General features: G+C 50.1%; 1 protein-coding gene across 1 annotated transcript in view; it reads left to right on the top strand.

Moving 5' to 3' along the window:
* Window positions 1-21,756, top strand: part of EP400 (E1A binding protein p400) — an 88,155-nt gene that overhangs the window by 63,275 nt on the left and 3,124 nt on the right. The window contains 13 exon segments of the mRNA NM_001206859.1: window positions 1,691-1,827; window positions 1,951-2,007; window positions 3,556-3,634; window positions 3,728-3,979; window positions 4,966-5,011; window positions 5,094-5,203; window positions 7,452-7,659; window positions 7,771-7,961; window positions 9,607-9,825; window positions 11,626-11,821; window positions 12,187-12,311; window positions 13,810-13,956; window positions 19,509-19,586. Coding sequence (NP_001193788.1) covers window positions 1,691-1,827; window positions 1,951-2,007; window positions 3,556-3,634; window positions 3,728-3,979; window positions 4,966-5,011; window positions 5,094-5,203; window positions 7,452-7,659; window positions 7,771-7,961; window positions 9,607-9,825; window positions 11,626-11,821; window positions 12,187-12,311; window positions 13,810-13,956; window positions 19,509-19,586 — 1,845 coding nt within the window.

Below are 21,756 nucleotides of genomic sequence, written 5' to 3'. Positions count from 1 at the left end.
ACTCAAACTCATGTCCATCAAGTCAGTGAAGCCATCCAGCCATCTTATCCTCTGTTGTCCCCTTCTCCTCCTGCCCCCAATCCCTTCCAGTGTCAGAGTCTTTTCCAATGAGTCAACTCTTCTCATGAGGTGGCCAAAGTACCGGAGTTTCAGCTTTAGCATCATTCCTTCCAAAGAAATCCCAGGGCTGATCTCCTTCAGAATGGACTGGTTGGATCTCCTTGTAGTCCAAGGGACTCTCAAGAGTCTTCTCCAACACCACAGTTCAAAAGCATCAATTCTTCAGTGCTCAGCCTTCTTCACAGTCCAACTTTCACATCCATACAGGACCACAGGAAAAACCATAGCCTTGACTAGACGGACCTTTGTTGGCAAAGTAATGTCTCTGCTTTTCAATATGCTATCTAGGTAGCTCTGTCCTTACCTTTCTGCCTTTGGGAGTGGGTCCACAGCCTCCATGTAGAAAGCCTCTGTGTGCAGTGTTGGGCCTGTGGCTGGTGGCCTTTGGGGTGATGGTCCTCACGTCCAGTCACAGAACAGGAGAGATGACCTCGTCTCTGCCTGGGACCGGCCGGGCCAGATGTAGCAGCAGTAGACATCCTGAGCTTTGATGAAGTTTGCTCATGAACGTTACTTAACTTCTTCCTATGAGCACCCTTTAACAAATCTCAAGTTTTCAATTTTCTAAAAACAGTTGTCTCTGGATAAGACATGTTTGTTTCCTCATTTGAAAATAATCACCAGAAAAGCAGTCTTTCCTCAGAACACCATTTTGCGATGCTTTCATCAGCAGGGCTTCCAGTGTCAGGGCCATTAGGTTTGGGAAGCATTTCTAACAATTGTCATAACTTGGATATGGTAAATCATCAAGCTGAAACTTGACGCTCTGTTACAGCTCACGTGTGAAGCTAAAGAAAATGGCAAAAGAGGTTTATAGGGTTTGAAGGTGGTATTCTGAATAAACTGGAAAGCTTGTTAAGTGCCCTTGCAGCAGAGTGTAGAGTGGGGTTAGAAATGAACCATAGTCCAGTGACTGGCAGGCACTCAGTGTCCAAGGTGTCTCACTTCTGCATGTGGGGATTTGCTGCTTTGCGTTAGAGCGCTGCTCCATAAGGGTATCCTGTGTCGACGACCTGCTTGCACCCACTGAAGCAGGGGTGGTCAGACGTGTTACATCTACAGGAGGGACTCATGCAGCCTCTGTGGGGCGGCCTGAAGGCCGAAAGGGACCACCCTGAAGTTCTACAGGAGCAAGGAAGTGCCTGGTTTCACCATAGCGCCCATGGAGGAGAGAGTCCCAGGCACAAATAATGCTAGAGTCCGGGCCTTCACGTCCACTGGAGGCCAGAGGCCCCTGGGAGGGCAAGCTGGTGCCCAGGGGCGGATCACAGTCAAGGTGTCTTGGCTGTCAGTGGCTTGCCATGTGACCCAGCCACTTGGCCTCACCGCTGTCTCCCCAGCTGGAGGAGTCCCCTTCTTCCTCCAAGGATGGGCAAGGAGGCCTTGCACAGGCTGGGGAGTGTGGTCGGTGGATGACGGCCGCTGTCATTGCTGTTCTGTGTTGGGTCTCAAGAAAAGGTCCAAAAGAAGGGGCTCGGTTTTTAACCCAAAGGTTTCACATTAGGTTCCCAGTTGGGGACCCTGTTCACAGGTAAGTGTCTGACTGCTGTGCTGCCCCGTTCTGTTTCAGAGTAAGAACAACCGTCCTCTGCGCACAGGCCAGATGTACGCCCAGGACGAGAATGCCACACACACCCAGCTGTACACGAGTCACTTTGACCTGATGAAGATGACCGCCGGGAAAAGGAGCCCCCCCATCAAGCCGCTGTACGCTTCCCAGGTCCCCCAGTGCTGGCCGTGCGGAGTCAGTGGGGGCTTGTTCTCGCTGTCAGCCTTCCCTTCCTTTGCGTTGTTCTTTGTTCAGTAATTTTTTCTCTTTCTGTGTTGCAGGCTTGGCATGAATCCCTTTCAGAAAAACCCCAAGCATGCTTCTGTATTGGCGGAAAGGTATTCCTGTGTTTGTGATACAGTTTTAACCATTTGAAAATGACCTCATTCTAGGGCTTTCTTAAAGTCTACAGGTTCAGTGAGTTACTGTGCAGACAGTGTGTCCAGGCATCAGCTGGGGGTGGGGTTGAGGTGGGGAGTGCCCGGCTGGCCGGTGTCTCCATTCGCCTGATGAGGGGGTGTCCTGCCTGCAGTCTGACGGCCTGATGGGCTGCAGGAGGGAGAGCGGCTTCTCCTTCAGCATCTCTACGCTGGCAGATGTCTTGTTGGCTCTGCCCTGAAAATATATGCTGTTAGGGGTTGGTGTTCTTGCTTTGAAAATTTGCAAAGGGAAAAAAAAATGACTAGGTAGATGGGTAGTGAGACTGGTTGGTGCAAGAGAGCAGTGACAGAGAACTGTGCAGTCTGAGTTGCTTGGCATCTGGGTGTTGGCTGTAAAATCCCTGCCACTCTCTGTGTTTGGCTTCTTAAAATTCGGGGAGGAAAGAACGTGTTCAGATGGAACCTAGTTGCCACTAGGGCTCAAGCTTTCCTTGTAACCGAGCAGGTTTTGCAGATACTGCTGGACACGGGCCTGTCCCTGCTAAGAGTCCCGGCCCTCCCAGCCGCACCGAGGGCCCAGGCCTCTGGGGCTGCTCCTCGAGTGGGCTGGCAGTCCCTGCCTCACGGCTCTGCCTTGTGGGTCGCTCTATCTGGGATGGTCTCCCCCGGCATGTTGGCCTCTCCCCTTGCCTCACTCTCACGTGTCACCTTTTTCTTGTGGGAGCTCACACCCCAGCCCCTCTCTGTGTCTCTTCATGGTACAGATTGTCTTTGCATCTTTACTTGAATATGGGGGCAGCTGGATGGGTTGCAGGGCAGCCTTGGGGGGCTGAGTGGACTGACATGGGCAGTCAGAGGATGGGAGACAAAGTGCTGGCGGGCTAGGGACATGTGACTTGGAAGGGCTGGCATCCAGAGATACCAGACAGGTGCACCACAGCATCTGGGCCGTGCTGGTGAGCCGCCCTGAGAGGTGGGCGGGGAGGGGCGTGCACAGGGCAGAGCCAGCCTTCCTGTGACTGTCATGGGGGCCAGGAGGCACAGGAACCTTGGAAGCAAGGGTGCTGTGAGAGGCTGGGGAGGACCGTCAGGTGCTCACGGTACTAGGTGGGTGACCAGCTGACCTCTCCCTTGGAGTAGGGCTGATGCTCAGGGCAGGTGGGGTGAGCAGTTTGCTGTGCTGGGTGGAGGGGCAGGCAGTCTGCTCTGAGGAGCACAGTGCTGAATGGCCTTCTTGTCCCTACATGCTCGGGGCCTCCTGATATCCTGGGCACCTGGCCGAGTACCACTGCAGAGGGGAGTCAGACCCAGGCCCACCTTCCAGGAGTTCCTGTTGGAAGGGCATCCTTTCCCCTTCCTAGGGCCGACCCACCAGGCGCCCTGGCCTGTGGGGCTTTGTAGGAGTCATGTCCCAGCACCTGGCAGGATGGGAAACGGGGGATTTGGGTTCCTAGAATGTTTGTCTGCTTTGGAACTTGCAATACGTTTCTATTTTTTCATCTTTAGTGGCATCAACTACGACAAACCCCTGCCTCCTATTCAGGTCGCGTCCCTCCGGGCAGAGCGCATTGCCAAGGAGAAAAAGGTGTGGTGCAGTGGGCGGGCAGGGCCCAGAGGGGCTGGGGTGGTCTGCTGGGCCAGCTCCTTCCCATGACGCTGTTCCTTCTTGCCCCTGTAGGCGCTGGCCGACCAGCAGAAGGCACAGCAGCCGCCTGTGACACAGCCCCCACCACCCCCGCCTCAGCCGCAGCCCCCGCCGCCCCAGCAGCCGCCTCCGCCTCTGCCCCAGCCCTCAGCAGCAGGCAGCCAGCAGCCCGCGGGGCCGCCTGCCGTCCAGCCCCAGGCTCAGGCACAGCCCCCTGCACAGCCCGCGCCACCCCCACCAAAGGCACCCCCTGCGATCACGACGGTGGGCAGTGCCGCAGTGCTGGTGAGAAGGAACAGGGAGGTCGGGTCCAGCACACCCATCGAGGGATCCTGCAGCTTCCAGCCCAAAGCCCTTCAGAGGCCCAGTCTCCCCCCTTGAGGAAGCGGCTATTTCACCTGCATCACCCCATGCAGGCCCAGCTCTGCTCTCCTGGCTGGCTTGGCTCAGTAGAGATGTGGGAGGCAAGGCCGCTCTTCTTGGTGGAGGAGACAGGAAGTTTGGGATTAGGGCTTTGTGAAGTATAACTGTGAAGAGGTCGACCTCTGCGGACTTGCAGAGCAGTTAGTGCAGACCTCCCTTTCCTGACCCTGCCCCACCCTCCCCCAAAGCTTGTGCACTCATGAGAGGGAGGCAGTAAAAAGTGTTTAAAAAGAATGGTAGCCTGACGGTCTCACTCAGCGTGCCCTGCCATGTGCCCTCTCTGTATGTGCATGGTGACACATAAGCATCCCCCATGCGAAGACACTGCCGCCTGGCGTGGGATGGCTTTGTTATACAGAGTCGTTTCCTCCCCGTGTTCTTTACTGCATTTGCCACAGTGGTGTTTTTATGGGCACTTAAGCAGCTCTGTCCTTCCTTGTTCAGAAAACTAAGCACCTGCTTGGTGTGAGAGCTGCTGTTGCCCAGTGGTAGGTAGTCAGGAAGACTTTCTGCAGGACTGGCCCCTAGCCTGTAGTCAAGTGACACTAGTCAGAGAAGAATGGAAACTAGCAAGCACAGAGGCCCTGAGTTTGACAGATACGGGGTTAAAAGGATCAGTGTGGCTGGAGCTTGGTGACTGAGGCACAGACCCAGCAGTGTGGGAGGAGGTGGGAGAATGGGTAGGTGTGTGGGGAGGACGTGGGGAGAGATGGGGCTAGAGTTGGCCGTGTGGTCTAAGTAACCACGATTAAGACTTTCAGTTTTATCCTGATGAAATGGAGGGCTTTGGAGCATCTGTGCAGGGGAGAACTTGACCTGAAATTCAAATGGTTTCGTTCCTTCAGCAGGCAGGAGCCATCAAAACGTCCGTCACAGGGACGAGCATGCCCACGGGTAAGAAGCCTCACGGGTGAGATGCCACAGCTGGAGATGAGTTCTCTCCCGTCCTCCTGCCTCACACCCTCTCTCCCTGCAGGCACCGTGAGTGGAAATGTGATCGTGAACACCATCGCTGGCGTCCCCGCCGCCACCTTCCAGTCCATTAACAAGCGTCTGGCTTCGCCCGTGGCTCCTGGAGCCTTAACTGTGAGTTGTCCCTGCTCCTGGGTGTTTTGGGTGGTGTGCATGACCTGGGATGCTGCCTAAGCTGTAAAAAGAATTCCATTGGTATAGAGATTACTGATGTAGTCTGAATTTCATAAAATACCAAGAACGTTCAGGTGTGCAGAGGATGGTTTCCACATTGTTCTTTCTGAGGGAGAGGGTATTGAAATCCCCCACCGTGACTCCAGGAGGAGGAAGGGAATGAGAGCGTGTCTCTGACCCCACGGAAGGGGTACCCCACGTGCCGTACTGACAGGTTAGCCTGTGAGTGGATGGTGGCCATTGCACAAGTACAGGAGTGGACGGTGCTAGATGGGGCACAAGGTGGGGTGGTGGGTTTCAGGGATATCTAGGCCCATGAGTAGGAAGCAAGAAGGGGCCAGACCTGGGCAGAGGGAATGACGCAGAGTGGCAAAACCCCTGAGCATGAAACCAGAAGACAGGGCACTCACCAGAAGACACACCTGCTGGGCTGTGGTGTTTTACCATAAAAGCAGAAGTGAACAAATGAAATTGATGAGTTTACATTTACGTCCTGAGTTCCAGTTCAGTCACTGACCTAAAGTAACATGTGCCCCAGATGAGAAGAAGCTGCTTCAGAGTCAGCAGTGCATTTGGCAAATAGAGTGATGTCCTTCTTGGGTATTTTTTAGAAATTTACTTATTTGGCTGCGCTGAGTCTTCGTTGCTGTGCGTAAGCGGGGGCTACTCTCCAGTTGAGGTGCACGGGCTTTTCATCGCAGTGGTTTCTCTTGTCGTGGAGCATGGGCTTAGTTGACCTGTGGAATCTTCCTGGAACAGGGAATTGAGCCCATGTCCCCCTGCATTGGTGGGAGATCCTTCACCACCACCAGGGAAGGCCCCTCTTCAGTTTGGAAAAATGTCTTTGTTGTGCAGGTGTTGCTGGTAGTGATCTAGATGAGTGGTGTTGGCAAAGGATGGCCACACAGATCCATGGAGTAGGATAGAGAGCCCAGAAATGGACCCACGTGTACATAGTTGGTTACTTTTTGCTAAAAGGGCTAGAGGATTTCATTCAGTGGAGAAAGGACAGTGTTTTCAACAAATGGTGCTAGAGAAATTGCAGAGCCATGTGCAAAGCAATGGACTTTGACCTGTTTCACTAGTACTCTATATAGAAAGTCACTCAAAGTGGGTCATAGGCCCCAAACTATAAAATTTCTAGGAAAAAAATAGAACATCTTTGCTACCTTGATTTAGGCGAGGATTTCCTAAGATACCAAAAACCTGTTCATTATGAAAAAATTAATAAATGAGGCATCGTCAAATCAAGAATTTCTGCTCTTTGGAAAAATTATTAATAAAGTTAAAGGTATGGAAAATATACCTGAGAAAGAACTGGTGTTTAGATTATATAAAGGTTCTTCCAGACTTCCCTGGTGGGTCAGTGGTAAGGAATCCTCCTGCCAATGCAGAAGACACAGGTTTGATCCCTGGTCTGGGAAGATCCCACACGATGTAGAGCAGCCAAGCCCTTGCATAGCAATTACTGAGCCTGTGCTCTGGGGCCCAGGAGCTGCAACTACTGAGCCCATGTACCATAACTCCTGAAGCTTGTACTCCCTAGAGCAGGTTCTCCACAAGAGTAAGCCACCTCAATGTTGAAAAAAAAAAAAGAGTAAGCCACCTCAATGAGAAGCCCGCTCACTGAATCTAGAGAAAAGCCCATGCAGCAGTGAAAACCCAACACTAGCCCAAAATAAATTATATATATATAAAGATTCTTGCATCAACAGTAAGAAAATGAACAACTTTTAATAGTGGACAAAATAATTTTAATGGACAAAAGATTTGAGCAGTTACTTCAATTGGGATGCCACGAGGCCTGGAGTGGGTGGAAGTGGGTTCAGGGCTGCAGCTTCCATGCCCGGCTGGGGATGACCATGGGGAGTAGGGTCCTGTGTGTTTTGTGGGGATAAACACGGGCATCTAGATGGTTTCTTGGAAACCAAAGGTCTTTCGAGTGAGGACACCTGGACAGACATAGGGCAAGTGTGGTAGACGGGGGAGGGGATCTTCCTTTTCTGCGTGTTGCCTCCTGCTCTAGCCCAGGGCACAGGTTTTGCGCTCACAGGTCTCTCAGCACTCTGTCAGAAGGCTTCGTTTTCTAGGTTTTAGAGTTTTGTGGCCTTTTTTCTTCACCCGATGACTGTAGAGTCTTGAGTATCGCGAAGCAGCCTGACAGTTCTCTTCCCTTCACCTTTTCCAGACCTCGGGAGGCTCTGCTCCTGCCCAGGTGGTCCACACCCAGCCTCGAGCAGTTGGTTCCCCAGCCACGGCCACATCCGACCTGGTGTCCCTGGCACCGACTCAGGGTGTTCGCGCGGTCACCTCAGTGACGGCCTCGGCTGTGGTCACTACCAGCCTGACCCCCGTGCAGACCCCGACCCGGTCTTTGGTGACTCAGGTGTCCCAAGGTAAAGGCAGGGTTGTTTCCTGCGTGACCTGCCCTGCTCTTACAGCTCCTGAGGGCTCAGGTGCGTGTGTGTGTGTCGGGGGGCTGTGGTCTCACCAGACAACCTCTTCAGCCACAGGGGTCCAGCTCCCGGGGAAAACCATCACGCCCGCACACTTCCAGCTCCTTCGTCAGCAGCAGCAGCAGCAGCAGCAGCAGCAGCAGCAGCAGCAGCAGCAGGCGGCCTCTCAGGTGCAGGTCCCGCAGATCCAAGGCCAGGCCCAGTCGCCGGCACAGATCAAGGCTGTGGGCAAGCTGACGCCGGTGAGCATCTAGAAACCTTGATACCCCTTGTGATGACGCCTTGTTGTGTCGTGTCATTCAGAGTGTGTTCTGCACAGCCTGCCATTGTCTGTATGTGTGAAGTGTGTGTGTGTGTGGTCTTTAGAAACAACCTTGCCTACAGGGCCACTTCCATGATCACGTGACCAGCCTTTTCCCCGCTCTCTGAGGCCTTAATCCCTGTTTCCAGATGGATCTTCCCACCTGCTTGCTTGTTCTGTGCGCAGCAGCTCAGGCTCCAGGGAGAACTTGAAGGCCTCTGGACCCTTTTCCCAGCCTGAGAAAATGTTGGTGAAAAGCATTCCTCTACAGTTTAAGAGCCGAGGTGGTGAACACTTGGTTTCTCTAGGAGTAGTTCATTTGCATTATCATTTCTCAGTGTCAGTCATTTGAGTACTGATGTTCCTGAATTTTGCCAATCTCTGTACCACCTGTGCTGTTATACAACCAAATACATTCATTTTAAAAGGAAATACTGCCACAAATGGAAAAGCATTAATACTCAACATAGAAAGGAGCCAGAAAAACGTATGTAATAAAAACAAGATGGTATTTTAGAATTGCAGCTGGCTGTCGGAGCTGCCACAGTAAGTACCTGCCCTCGGGCCTGCCCCTTGAGGGTGACAGAGGGGCCCAGGGTGCTGGAGGGCCCTGAGAACCTGCGAGCACCAGCCAGGACTTCATCCTGGAGGGGCACTCGAGCGCACACCACACAAACCAAATGTGACCAAGCTCAACTTTCCATCCTCCGTCACACCAGCCACAGCTCAGGGGTGCAAGGCCACACATGGCTGTGACCATCTCACTGGACAGCCCAGCTCCAGAGTATGTCCATTGCTGCGGAGTGCTGATGGGCAGCACTGAATTAGGGTTGTCCACCCCAGCAGGGGCGAGTTGTCAGAGCGGGTCTGTGCCACTCCCCACGCTGTTGCCTCCCCCCACCCCCCATCTCCCTACTTCTTCTGCTCTGTGATGGCAGGCCTTCAGTGGTCTGCTCCCCGCTTTCAGCTGCTCAGAGCCCCACTGACCTACTCATGCACCTGATTCCTTTCCTCTCTTCCCTGCCCTCTCTCAAACCAGTTGCAAAGTCCTTTTCTTTTTCAGCATCTTGAAAGAGATCTGATAGTCATGAATGAATAACTCAATATCAGTTTTCCTAAAAAATTTTTTATTCCCTAGAATATTTTTACCTTGTTATTTCAACTTCTTTTAAAGACATGGGTTTATTTATCAATTAAACTTTCATTTGGAGACAATTGGAATACAAAATTTAGAGCTACTGCTTATAATACATTTTAAAATTTCAAGAAGGACTACGATTTTAAGACTTTTAGAATTTTTTTGATGGTATTGCAGATTTAAATTAACTTGTTTATGAGTGATCAGAACCTAGAAATTTTGTTACAGATTTGCTGATCTGTCAGAATCACAGTTGCTAGTTTTCATCATGATAAACGAACATTTAAAAAATGTTTGGCAAAAGCCTGGAGGATTGTTTGCAGACTGCATAGTAGCAACTGTTTGCTTCAGTATTTAATGGGTAGTAGAACAGTAACTTAAAACCAAGATATATACAAAGTGGAGTACAGTTAATGTTGATGAAAAGATTACTTTATCTGGGTTTTAGGAACACCTGATCAAAATGCAGAAGCAGAAACTGCAGCTGCCCCAGCAGGCGCCCCCAGCACAGGCCCCAGCGGGGCCCCCGCAGCCAACGGCTCAAGTGCAGGTGCAGCCCCCGCAGCCCACGCAGCAGCAGAGCCCCCAGCTCACCACGGTCACGGCCCCGAGGCCCGGCGCCCTGCTCACGGGCACCACCGTGGCCAACCTCCAGGTGGCCCGGCTCGTAAGTTCCCGTTGATACGCTTGTTTTTCCAGAGCAGCGTCTTCTTAACGTTTTAACTGAACTGTTATTGCTTGCTCAGGCCCTTGCAGGTGTGATGGTGGAGTGACAAGTAAAGACATGGTCTTTCCCCAAGAACTTTAAGTTCTCCTTGGAGAGGGCGAAGCACAGCACACATATGGGAAACATGTACACAGTCGTGCTCCAGAACGTCAGTGTCACAAAGCTTATGGTGGCCTGAGAGGTCAGGGAGGAGGGAAGCAAGCCAGACCATGAAGGGAGAGCAGGGTTTCCATGGGGGATGAGGGGAGCATGAGACCGGGCGCATGGAAAGTATGCCAGTGCTGCTGGGCAGAGGGGAGGTAGGGGAGACTGCAGGAGCCAGAGGGGCTAGTGAGGCCCCAGAGCCAGGCTCCAGGATCACAGTGCTCTGCGGGCACGGAGAGACGTTGGAGATTTCTGAACGAGGGGATGATGCTAGGGGGAGAGGGGTGTCTGGGACGGTCAGTCACAATCAGCAGGAGCCGAGGGAGTGTCTGGTGGGCCATTCTGTCACACCTGGTGACAGCTAGCACTAGGAACCCTGCTCTGGGCTGGGTGCTGCCTGAGCCTCTCTGCCTGTCACCTGATTGGTGCTGAGGTGGGAGTGGGTGCTGTGATGCTAACTCCATTTTGCAGGTGCAGAAACCAAGCCACACACCTTTAGTAACACCCAGATCCTACAACTCATCACCCACAACACAGCTGTAACTTGGGGGTCCAGGCTCTGCTTCTTGGGTGCTTCACTCTGAGTCTGTAAGAGAAGGGACAGAAGTAGGTAAAAACTGTGAGAGCAAGCTTGGTGTTGCCTGTGTTCACAAAAAATGCCAATTCAAACGAGCAGAGTAGTGATCACACTTGAAGGCCAGGTTGGGGAGCCCATTCCTTGAATGGGACTTGCTGGCGGGAACTGGCTCCCTCTGGAGAGAGTTCTAGTCAGTTGAGCTAAGAAACATGCATGTTATTTTACCCAGTGATTCGTTTCTGTTACATTCTGAAGAAATAATAGAACAAGTACAAAGTGATAAATACACAAACTTGTATTGGGACTGTTAGGAGAGGGTTAAATCGCCATCACTAAGGAGTCACCTAAATAGACTGTATAGCAAGCACATGGTGGAATAGTATGCAGCTTTGCAAAAGGATTGTTACAAAAGGAAGAGACTCAGATTACAAAATACCTAAAGTTCATCTCATTTTACACACTTTCCCAGCGAGCCATACAGATAAGACATATTTTCTTTTTCTGAGTTTTGTACATGTAAAAACGGGTCTATTTCCATTTTCCTTTTTAAAAATACAACTTAAGGAAAGAAGTGTTTGGAAGCAGCGTGATAACGAAGTCTCAGGAGATGGGGCCCGAGCGTGGCCCGTGGGAGGCTGTGGCAGTAGTCTCAGGGTAAGGGTTGTCGCTGAAAGACTAGGAGATGAGGCTAGGAGACGTGGCAGTCTGGGGCTGCTGTGAGGCTCTGAGGTGTAGGGCGAGGCAGAGACGCACGTGCCCTGTGGGACAGGACAGGAGCCGTGGCTGAGCGGCAGTGTGCCCGGGCACACGTGGGGCTTTCTGAGCCCCGCTCCCTGCGTCTCTTGGTGATGGGCAGGGGGCGTAGGCAGCCCACAGCAAGGTGTTTTCCGTTAGCTGAGCACCACATTGCACCTTCATGAGTTTTTCAGTTTCTCACCACTTGACCTCTGGTGGGAAATGTTTGCAGGTGCATGGAATCCTGAATATCTCTGGACTCTCCCATTATTTTCATTGTCTAGACCCGGGTCCCCACTTCACAGCTGCAGGCGCAAGGGCAGATGCAGGCCCCAGCACCCCAGCCGGCCCAGGTGGCGCTGGCGAAGCCCCCGGTGGTGTCAGTGCCAGCAGCTGTGGTCTCCTCGCCGGGCGTCACGACTCTGCCCATGAACGTTGCTGGGATCAGTGTGGCCATCGGGCAGCCGCAGAAAGCCGCAGGTGCCTGTCTCACGCCGCCCCTTGCTCCCCCCGCACATCACCCCCTGCTTACAGCCTTCAGTGGGGCTGACAAGCCTTTTCTAGTAGCCATGGCCGTCAGCCCTTTTCTGAGTGTCACAGTGTGTGTTAGCAGAGGTGTCCCTTGATTTAACCGTTAACATTCTCAGCTTCCCAGACCTTTGTCTGAATGTTATTATGAACCCAGAAACATTTAAAGTTGTCATAAGAGACGGCTTTATTTGCCTCAACACCATTTCAGGCTGTTATTTTCTGTAAAGAAATCACTGAAGCTGAACTCAGTGTGAGTCCTGAGACCTTGTTCGTCCCTGGTGCTCGTAATTAAATGATCTGCTTGGTGTTCGCAGGACAGACTGTCGTGGCCCAGCCTGTGCACGTCCAGCAGCTGCTGAAGCTCAAGCAGCAAGCCGTCCAGCAGCAGAAGGCCATCCAGCCGCAGGCTGCCCCAGGCCCTGCCACTGTCCAGCAGAAGGTACTGGGTACTGGGGTCCCTAGCATCCCCGCTGCATTTGAGGTGGGCCCTGCTGCCAAGCATTGGATGCACAGAGGTGGAGAGGGTCCTGAATAATGGGCCCTGCCTGGTTGCCTGGCCTCGTCACACAGGAGACCCTATGGTTGTGGGCTTGGGCAGCACAGAGGATGGTCTTAGGCTTCACCCTGGAGGGAGAGAGACCCCCATGCACCGAGGGCTTGTGGGAGCAACCATGATGGACTCAGTCTATGGAATTGCATGACTGGGGAGGTGCCAGAGGATTCTAGGACATGGGTGTAGCTCATGGTGTGCGACCCACCTGGGTGTACTGGACAGATGGAGCCAGGCCACGGCTGTCGAGCTGTCAAGAGGCCAGGCAAGGACCGTGTCCATGTGAGAGAGTGTGTGTACACTGGTGCTCATGTTCAGAGGATGGATGGAGGGAGGGAAGAGACCGTGGACAAAGGTACTGCAAGAGGAGTATTGTCAGTGTGTTGCTGATACCCTGACTCAGAAGGCTGGGAGGCAGCTCTGGGCTGATTGAGCTCCCAAAAGCAAATCCTCCTTGGAGGTGGGGGTTCGGGGTTGTACTTGCAGGCCCATGTTGACGAGCAGGAGCAGAGTGCAAGGCATTCTGTTTTCCGTCTGCTTCTGGTGGCATGAAGCCTGGCCTACAGATCATGATGTATCATTGTGCTGATTTCTGACTGCTGATACTGAACTGTGTGCTGTATCTGTTTTCTGAACCGGAGCTGGAACATTCCCTCTGTGTGCTGAGGGCTCTGTGGGTGCTGGCACCCATTCTCAGAAACTGACACGTAGAGAAATGAAGTGACTTGTGAGTGGGGAGTGCTGGACAGGCAGGGCTGGGTCAGCATGGAGGCTTAGCCAACATCCAAAAGAGAGAAGAAGGGCTTTATGAATGTGCTGGTCTGTATGTTCATATGACTTGAAAGAAGACTTTTGAGACCTTAAAAATGTTTGTGCACGGAGGTGACTTTGTAACCAAATATATGGTCTGTGTATTACGCATGGCTTTCTGAATAGAAATAGTATTAAATAGAATAGTATTTAAATTCTCCTGGCAGGGAAAGCTAAAAATCAGACTAAAGATGCAAAGATTGTGCATATAGTTTGTTTCTATTTGTCCTAAATGTATTTGAGTATATGTCAAATTCTTAAAATTAGATTCGAGAAATTGTGCACATGTGTCTCCTGTCTTGTCAAGTTCACTCACTCACTCACCTGATGAGCTGACGTGGCCCCAGGTTCTGAAGAAGATGTGGAGATGAAGCCCAGCCTGGGTTGTGAGGGGACCTCCCAGGAGAGGAAGCGATGACCTGGGACTGGGCTCTGGGGGTGGGGGCAGTGGGCAGGCAGGGCTGGGAGCTGGGGTGGTCAATGCTGTGGGCACCTGGGGGAGGGCAGGGCCCGGGAGGAGGCCTGATGGCTCTGAGACGGGGACGCAGCTCTAACCCTGGGCGGTCTCTTTCCTCAGATCACAGCACAGCAGATTGCTGCTCAGGGCCAACCACAGAAGGTCACCTATGCCACCCAGCCAGCCCTTAAAACCCAGTTTCTCACCACACCCATCTCCCAGGCCCAGAAACTGGCCGGGACCCAGCAGGTGCAGACCCAGATCCAGGTGAGCAGGAGGGAGCCTGTGGACTGACAACAGACTTGGCAGAGGGGCACTCAGAGGTAGAACAAGGGGGACCACAGATCAGCACCCCATGAAACACACTGTGGGGCCCCACAGTGTGGCCTGGGGACCACGCTGAGGGCCCACCGCAGTGGCAGCCTTTGTGCTGGTGAGGCTTCTCCAGGGCTCGTGGTCGTCCCTGTGCTTCAGGAACTCGTGAGCTCTCCCTCTGCTGCTCCCCGTGCTGCCCAGCCCAGTGTCACACATCCTGTGGGTCCTGCATGTAAGCGCCACATGTAATGTCTGGGACGGGGTGTGGGGCTTGGGCACACACCCTGCTGAGGCGCTATGTGGTCCCCTGGCCTCCACCCACGCCGGCCTGGCCTGCTGTCTGCCTTCCTCTAGCAGCTGTGTGATTCTGTTCTTGGTGAATCTGCTGATTGTTGGGGCCCCTTTCAAGGGACAAGCCTGTTCAGGGCTTCCCGGTGCAGTTGTATATCCTGGTGTTCACATTCGGGTCTATGTCATACTTTTCCCAGCTTGTAGCTTATCTTCTCACTCACTTTACGAACAGAAGTTCTGAATTTTGAGTCAGCGTATTAAGTGTTCACATCACAATCAAACTGATGGGGTTTTTGTTAGAATACATTGACCCTGTAGATCAGTTTGGGGGAGAGTAGACATCTCTACAGCCTTGACTTCAGATTCACCAACATGAGACACCCTTTACTGTTTAAATCTTATTTAAGGCCCTTCAAGTAAGTTTCTTGTTTTTTTTCCCATAAGGATCTTATTGCTCATCCCGGGTTTATTCCTGAGTAGTAGCATTTTCTGCTGTTCTACTGTGAGTTCCCTCTCTTTTATGTGTCTCTAAGGCACTGTGTGTGTTGACTTTTGAATCCTGCAGCCTCAGTCTGTCCTTCTATCATTTGTGTTGACACTGTCACCTGTGAGTCTGGTGGCGACACCTTCCCCTTCCTCCTTCCCGTTCTTCCTGCTCACGAGGGCTTGTAGGGCAGGCGCAGATAGGAAGCTCAGCCACATCGCTCTCCTTGGTCATTCTGCAGGGTTGAATTTTTAAACTCACCCTTCAGCACATAAGAAAATTCCCTTCTTGATCTAGTTGGCTACAAGTTTTTGTTCCTTTGCTTGTTTGGTGTTTTGTCTTTTTAAAAACCCTCTGTCTGCACCCCTCTCCTCGTAGTCACTCTAGTCATGAGGCTGTGAGCCCATCTCTCCTGATGAGTCCAGATTCATATCTGTAGCCAGTTGCCATTCCTCACAGGGTTTTTGTTTGCTTGTTTTTATTATGTTTCCTGACTGCGGCAGGTCTTGTTTTGGCTCTTAGAATCTTGCGTTGTAACGCTTGGGGTTGGTTGCTCTGGGGCATGTGGGATCTTAGTCCCCAACCAGGGATCAAACCTGCATCCCCTACATCGGGAGGTGGATTCTTAACCACTGGACAACCAGGGAGGTTGTGTCGTCCCCCCCGACCCCGGGCACAGTTTTCATCCCAGCTGCCTGAGGATGGCTCCCTGGAGGTGTGCACCTCCAATACCTGAGACCCTCCTGTGCACTGCAGCTCCTCTTCCAGCCCCGGGACAGCAGTTTCGTCCTGACCTTACCTGGGCCAAACCCTCTGCTGCTCTTCACACTCCAGCCCCGGCCCAGCGCTGATCTTGCAGGGAAGTGTGCTGAGATATGGTTTGTGTTGGTGCAGGGTGTGGCTGTGGGCTCCCTTTGTCACCTCCAGGTCAGGTTTATTCTGTCAATTATGAGACAGGTGTATTAAAAGCTCCCATTCTGGGACTTCCCTGGAGCTCCAGTAGTTGGGACTCTGTGCTTCCAGCGCAGGCAGGGGGCATGAGTTTAATCCCTGGTCAGAGAACTAAGATCCCACATGCTGCGTGGCATGTCCAAAAATTGGAAGAAAAAATCTCCCATTCTGATTTTGGATTTATCCGTTTTTCCTTATGTTCCTTTCTATTTTTGCTTTTTATATTAGGTTCTTTATTATTGTGTGTATGCTAAGTCACTTCAGTCATGTCCAACTCTTTGTGACTCCATAGACTGTAGCCCACCAGGCTCCTCTGTCCATGGAATTTTCCAGTCAAGAATATTGGAATGGATTGCAATTTTCTTTTCCAGGGGATCTTCCTGACTCAGGGATTGGACCCTGGTCTCCTGCATTGGCTGGCCGGTTCTTTACCACTAGCACCACCTGGGAAGCTCTTTATTATTAGCTACACATAAATTAAACTTTGTAATTTTATTACTTTGAAGTACTGTTTTGGTCTGGCAGCCTGCTCTGCCTCAAACTGAGAACTCCACCCATTTTGTGTTAGAATTTTCTGATGCATTGTTTCCGTCTTTCATTTTCTCTGTTTCATACATATGTCACAGAAATGGTCGGGTAGATGCTGCTGCACTGCCTTCGTCCTGCATCTCAGCTGATGTGACAGATTTGCTCACCTTTGTGGTGAGACCTGGAAGGGTGGCCTTTGGCTTCCATTCTGTTTGGGTTTTCAGCTTGCTCTGTGTTCTCATCCTGCCTTACTTGTCTTCTCTCCTTCCATTGGTCTATTTATTTTTGTCTTTCTCTTTTTTCTCCTCTACTTGTTTGAAAACTGCCTGTTTTCGCTGGGTTCTCTGAAGCGGTTTTCCTAAAATGTCCATGTGCAGGTGTGCCTTTTCACAGAGCAGCGCGAGCCCCTCTCAGCTCTGCTCTGAGCGCTGGTCTGTCACACTTGCTCCAGCCTCTGCACCCACGTGTGCTGTGGTCACAGTTTCCTTCTCTCCTGTTGCCTTGGCACTTTTCGTGTAAAACTACTTGTCTTCTGCTTGAAGTCCATTCTTTGGAGTTTCCTGTAGTGTTTGAAAATGCATGTATTTCACTCTTATTCCTGAAAGATACTTCTTGGTGTGGAATTCTAGATGAACATTTATTTTCTCAGCACATTAACAGCTGTCCCTGTTTCCTGGTCTTTTATTGCTGATGAGAAGTCCGATGTCTGTCTAGCAGGTCACTGCTTCTATGTAACTTGTCTTTTCTTGTTTTCTTTTGAGACCTTTTCTTTGTCCATCTTTGTAATCTCAGCATTTAGCCCAGTGTCTTGTGTATAACTGCTGCTTGAGAAATACTGGTGGTCTTGAGACAGGCTGGGACTTGGGGCCTTTTGCTGCAATACTTGGACCTGGACAAACACCTCCTATAGCATCAAACTACAAAGAAACTCTGTGTGTGCCTGCTCAGTCATGTCTGACTCTTTGTGACCCCACGGACTGTAGCCTGCCAGGCTCCTCTGTCCGTGGGATTTCCCAGTCAAGAGTACTAGAGTGGGTTGCCACTTCCTTCTCCAGGGGATCCTCCCGACCCAGGGATTAAACCCACGTCTGTTGTGTCTCCTGCGTTGCAGGCAGATTCTTTACCACTAGCACTGCCTGGAAAGTGCCTTTCTTTGTCTTGGGTTTTATGAATGCCATGACGCCCTGGCTTGGTATCTGTCGACCCCCTGGAACCTGGGCATTGGCCAGCCGTTATTGCGGTAGATGCCACCGCTGCTGCATCCCCGCCTCCCACGCACCTTCAGTCTCTTGTATTCTCCTCTCATTGTCTCTTTGTGCTATATTCTGAGTGACATCCTCTAACCTGCCTTCCTCTTCAATGATTTTCCCTTTTGTTAGGTCTAATTTGCTGTTAAAATTTGCCCATTGAATTTTAATTTTGGTGATACTTATTTTATTCTTATTCTTTGAAGTTTTGTTTGTTTTTATCTCAGATCTGCTTGGTCTTTGTAGTTTCTTGTTCACACACGTGTTTTCAAGCTGCGCAGAGCAGCATACTATTTTGTGCGTGTCTGGTAATTCCCCTATTTGAAGTCAAGGTTCAGCTGATTTTACTTATTTCTTTTCCACTGTTCTTGCTTCAGGAACTGTGGGGTTTTTTGTCTTTATAGAAATTGTCTTGTTGTGAGCCAGTTTCCCTTGAAGCTTGTTTGTGGGAAGGCTTTGAGGTTTGGGTGGAAGGTAGGTTCTTCCTTCTGCTAGGCTTCTGTGGGTGCAGTCAGGACCACATGAGCTTGTGGCTTGAGGGTTTGGTCTCTCAGCCTGTGTCTCCTCCTCCCCTGCCCACCACTGAAGTCTCAGGTGACCTCCTCACAGACCCTTTGAGTGACAGGATTGCAGCTGTAGGGGGCAGCATGAGGCCCCCCTGTTAGCTCCCCCTGAGAGCGGGTTTGGATGCGTCTCCTGTCTGCCACACCCGGGGGGTGGTGAAAACCCAGTCTAAGGCTTCACCTGCAGCACAGGGTCTTTGGAGCCTTGTCATGGCTTGGGGTCTCCCCTCTTTGCTTAGATTTTGAAACTGGGAGCTCTGGACTGTGCAAATTTATTGATGCATTTGAGATGTCACCTTAGGGGAGGGGTGGGAGGGAGCTCAAGAGGCAGGGGATATTTATATGGTTATGGCTGATTCGTATTATTGTATGGCAGAAATCAACACAGCATTGTAAAGTAATCATCCTCCAATTAAAAAAATAAAGAGGGACTAGGGTAAAATAAAAACAAAATATAGGTGTCACCTTAGTTTTATCCACGGCATTTCAGCATATTCAGTGTCTGCCCATCTGAGCTGTGGCCCGTGTGCTATAGCAGCTGATTGCCCATCTCTCCTGTCAGAGGAACACAGGGTTCAGTCAGGGGTTGCTTTGATCTCAGTAAATTCTACTCACAGTTTTTGATTTAAGTTATAGTAAACTAGTAAATGTCTTTTGATTAATTTTAATTTCTTAATGAGAATTCATATTTACTCAGAGCTTGTTATTTGCAAGTACATCATATAATTTCACATTTTCTCCAGAATTATCTTGGGCATGACTTATTTTCATCCCGTTCTACCAGTTAGAGGCCTGAGCAGGGTTTCCATGGCCCCCAGCAGCTGCCCACTTGGGAGCCCCTTCTGCTTCTGTGAGCCTGTGCCCCTGAAGCCCTGAGTAGACAGATGGCCTGAATTGTCTTATTGTGTCAAGATAGCACGATATGCAGGTTTACAAAAAGTGACCATCGGGTGGAAAATTTTGTTTTATAAAGAGGAATATCTCGGTTGTGATGAAGAAAAGTGCTGAAGGAACCACTTGGTGGCACATCTCGGGACTAGGGCTGAACCGTGGCATGGGTCCAGGGCGCTTCACAGTGGAAGCACGCCTGGAGTGGCGCCCAAATGTCCCATCTTCCATTTAATTCTCTCACGTAAACTTCCAGAGATTTTTAGTAAAAGAAAAATGTGACTGTCTGAAATATGAGACCAGTAAAGCCTCAGATTACAGATGATTACAGATTAGGAAGACAATTGTTATTCAGTACAAAAGTGCAATAACCAACTTTCTGGGCTCCAGGTGAGCACACTTTGAGAGTTGCTATTTTGTGGCATCTGACCACTGTTTTGTTTTTGTTTTTGTTTTGCATTAAGAGCTGAGAAGGAGAGAAAGGGTGAGAAATGTCTTTTCGTGCACACACTGATTCGGCCTCTGTGTTTGGCTTTTTTCCTTTTGTCCAAGGTTGCAAAAATCCCTCAAGTTGTCCAACAGCAGACACCCGTGGCCAGCATCCAGCAGGTCGCCTCTGCTTCCCAACAGGTAGGATCCGGAGACCAGAGCCACCTAGGAGGTACTCACAGAGAGAGATCTCGGTTTCTCTCTGAAGAAACAGAATTTTAATTCCTAGAGAACTGCTTGTCATTTTCATAGTATAGAAAAAGCAGTTAACTTTGGGGAAAACACTTGATATCGTTAATCTGGCAGGAAAAAGCCTGAACAGATGTGTTCAGACTCAGTGTCATGTGTACAGAGAAGGGGCTCATTTCTGGGATTCTTCCTTCAGCCAGTAATCTTAGGTGTATCATGACAGCTGAAGCCACCACACATGAGTTTTAGGGAAACAAAGAAAAGAGAATCTGCTCGTATTGACCTTGAGTTCAGAAGTAGAATAATACAGGCAGCAACCAGGACTTATCAGGTTGGTGCAAATGTAATTGCAGTTTTTGCATTATTGAAATTTGCTGTTTGATACTGGAATACATTCTTAATAAATGTGGTTGTTATACATCATTTTAATGTGCAGTTCTCACTTAATGTTTTTTGCTAATGACTTATTACTTCCTGTTTATTTTAGATTTATTTTAGACTATGGAAATGTTAGACAAAAAGCAAATCTGAGTGATTTTTTTTTAATTCAAATTCAAAATGGGTCGTAAAGTAGGGAAGAAAACTCACAATATCAGTGACACATTTGGCCTGCTGCTGCTGCTAAGTCACTTCAGTCGTGTCCGACTCTGTGCGACCCCAGAGACGGCAGCCCACCAGGCTCCTCCATCCCTGGGATTCTCCAGGCAAGAACACTGGAGTGGGTTGCCATTCCCTTCACCAATGCATGAAAGTGAAAAGTGAAAGTGAAGTCACTCAGTCGTGCCGGACTCTTATCGACCCCATGGACTGCAGCCCACCAGGCTCCTCCGTCCATGGGATTTTCCAGGCAAGAGTACTGGAGTGGGGTGCCATCGCCTTCTCCGCATTTGGCCTAGAAACTGCTAACAAACATACAGTGCACTGGTGGTTCAAGAAGTTTTCCAAAGGAGGCGAGAGCCTTGAAGATGAGGAGCATAGTTTCCAGCCATCAGTAGTTGACAATGACCAATTGAGAGCTATCATAGAAGCTGATCCTCTTACAACTACCTGAGAAATTGCTGAAGAACTCAACATCAACCATTCTACAATCCCTGGGCATTTGAAACAAATTGGAAAGGTGAAAAAGCTGAATACATGATGCCTCATGAGCTGACTGCAAATGAAAAAAAATCGTTTTGAAGTGCCGTCTTCTCTTACTGTACACAGCAACGAACCATTTCTCGATCAGGTTGTGACGTGCCACGAAAGGTGGATTATTCATACGACAACCAGCGACAGCTAGCTCAGTGGCTGGACCAAGAAGAAGCTTCAAAGCACTTGCCAAAGCCAAACTCGGACCCACAATGTTCATGGTCACTGTTTGGTGGTGTGCTAGTGGTCTGATTTTCTGAATTCTTTCTGAATCCTGGCAAAATCATTACATCTGAGAAGTATGCTCAGCAAATTGATGAGATGCACCGAAAACTGCAATACCTGCAGCTGGCATTGGTCAATAAAAAGGGCCCAATTTTCACAACGCCCGACTGCACATCGCACAACCAATGCTTCAAAAGTTGAACAAATTGGGCTGTGAACTCTTGCCTCATCCACCATACTCATCTCATCTCTTGATAGCTTTTTGCAGGGAAAACACATTCACCACAAGCAGGATGCAGAAAATGCTTTTCAAGAATTCATTGAATCCAGAAGCACAGATTTTTATGGTAGAAGAATAAGCAAACTTACTTCCCATTGGCAAAAATGTGTTGATTTTAATGGTTCCTATTTTGACTAATAAAAATGTGTTTGAGCCTATAAAATTCACAATCCAAAACTGCAATTACTTTTGCACCAACCTAACACACCTTCCTAACAGAGCCTAGCTTTCGGGTTCTTACCATTTTATTTACTGCTGAGAAATGTGGTAGTATAAAAGCAGTGCTTTAAAATAATTTTATTTTGTTCAAAATCACGCTGGCACGTAGATTTCAAGAAACCAAATGGTATTAGAAGCTGAACACCAGCGCTGTCAGTCCCCAGTCGTTGACGTGTGCGTTTCCCCAGAGGCATCATCCACTTTTAGCCTAAAAGCACCAATAGTTCAGTGTTCTGACTTTTGTTTGGTTAGACACTGGAGGTCCTA

This window comes from Bos taurus, chromosome 17 (genome assembly GCF_002263795.3).
Source record: "Bos taurus isolate L1 Dominette 01449 registration number 42190680 breed Hereford chromosome 17, ARS-UCD2.0, whole genome shotgun sequence".
Lineage (NCBI taxonomy): Eukaryota > Metazoa > Chordata > Mammalia > Artiodactyla > Bovidae > Bos > Bos taurus.
This window is presented reverse-complemented; position numbering and strand designations above follow the sequence as displayed.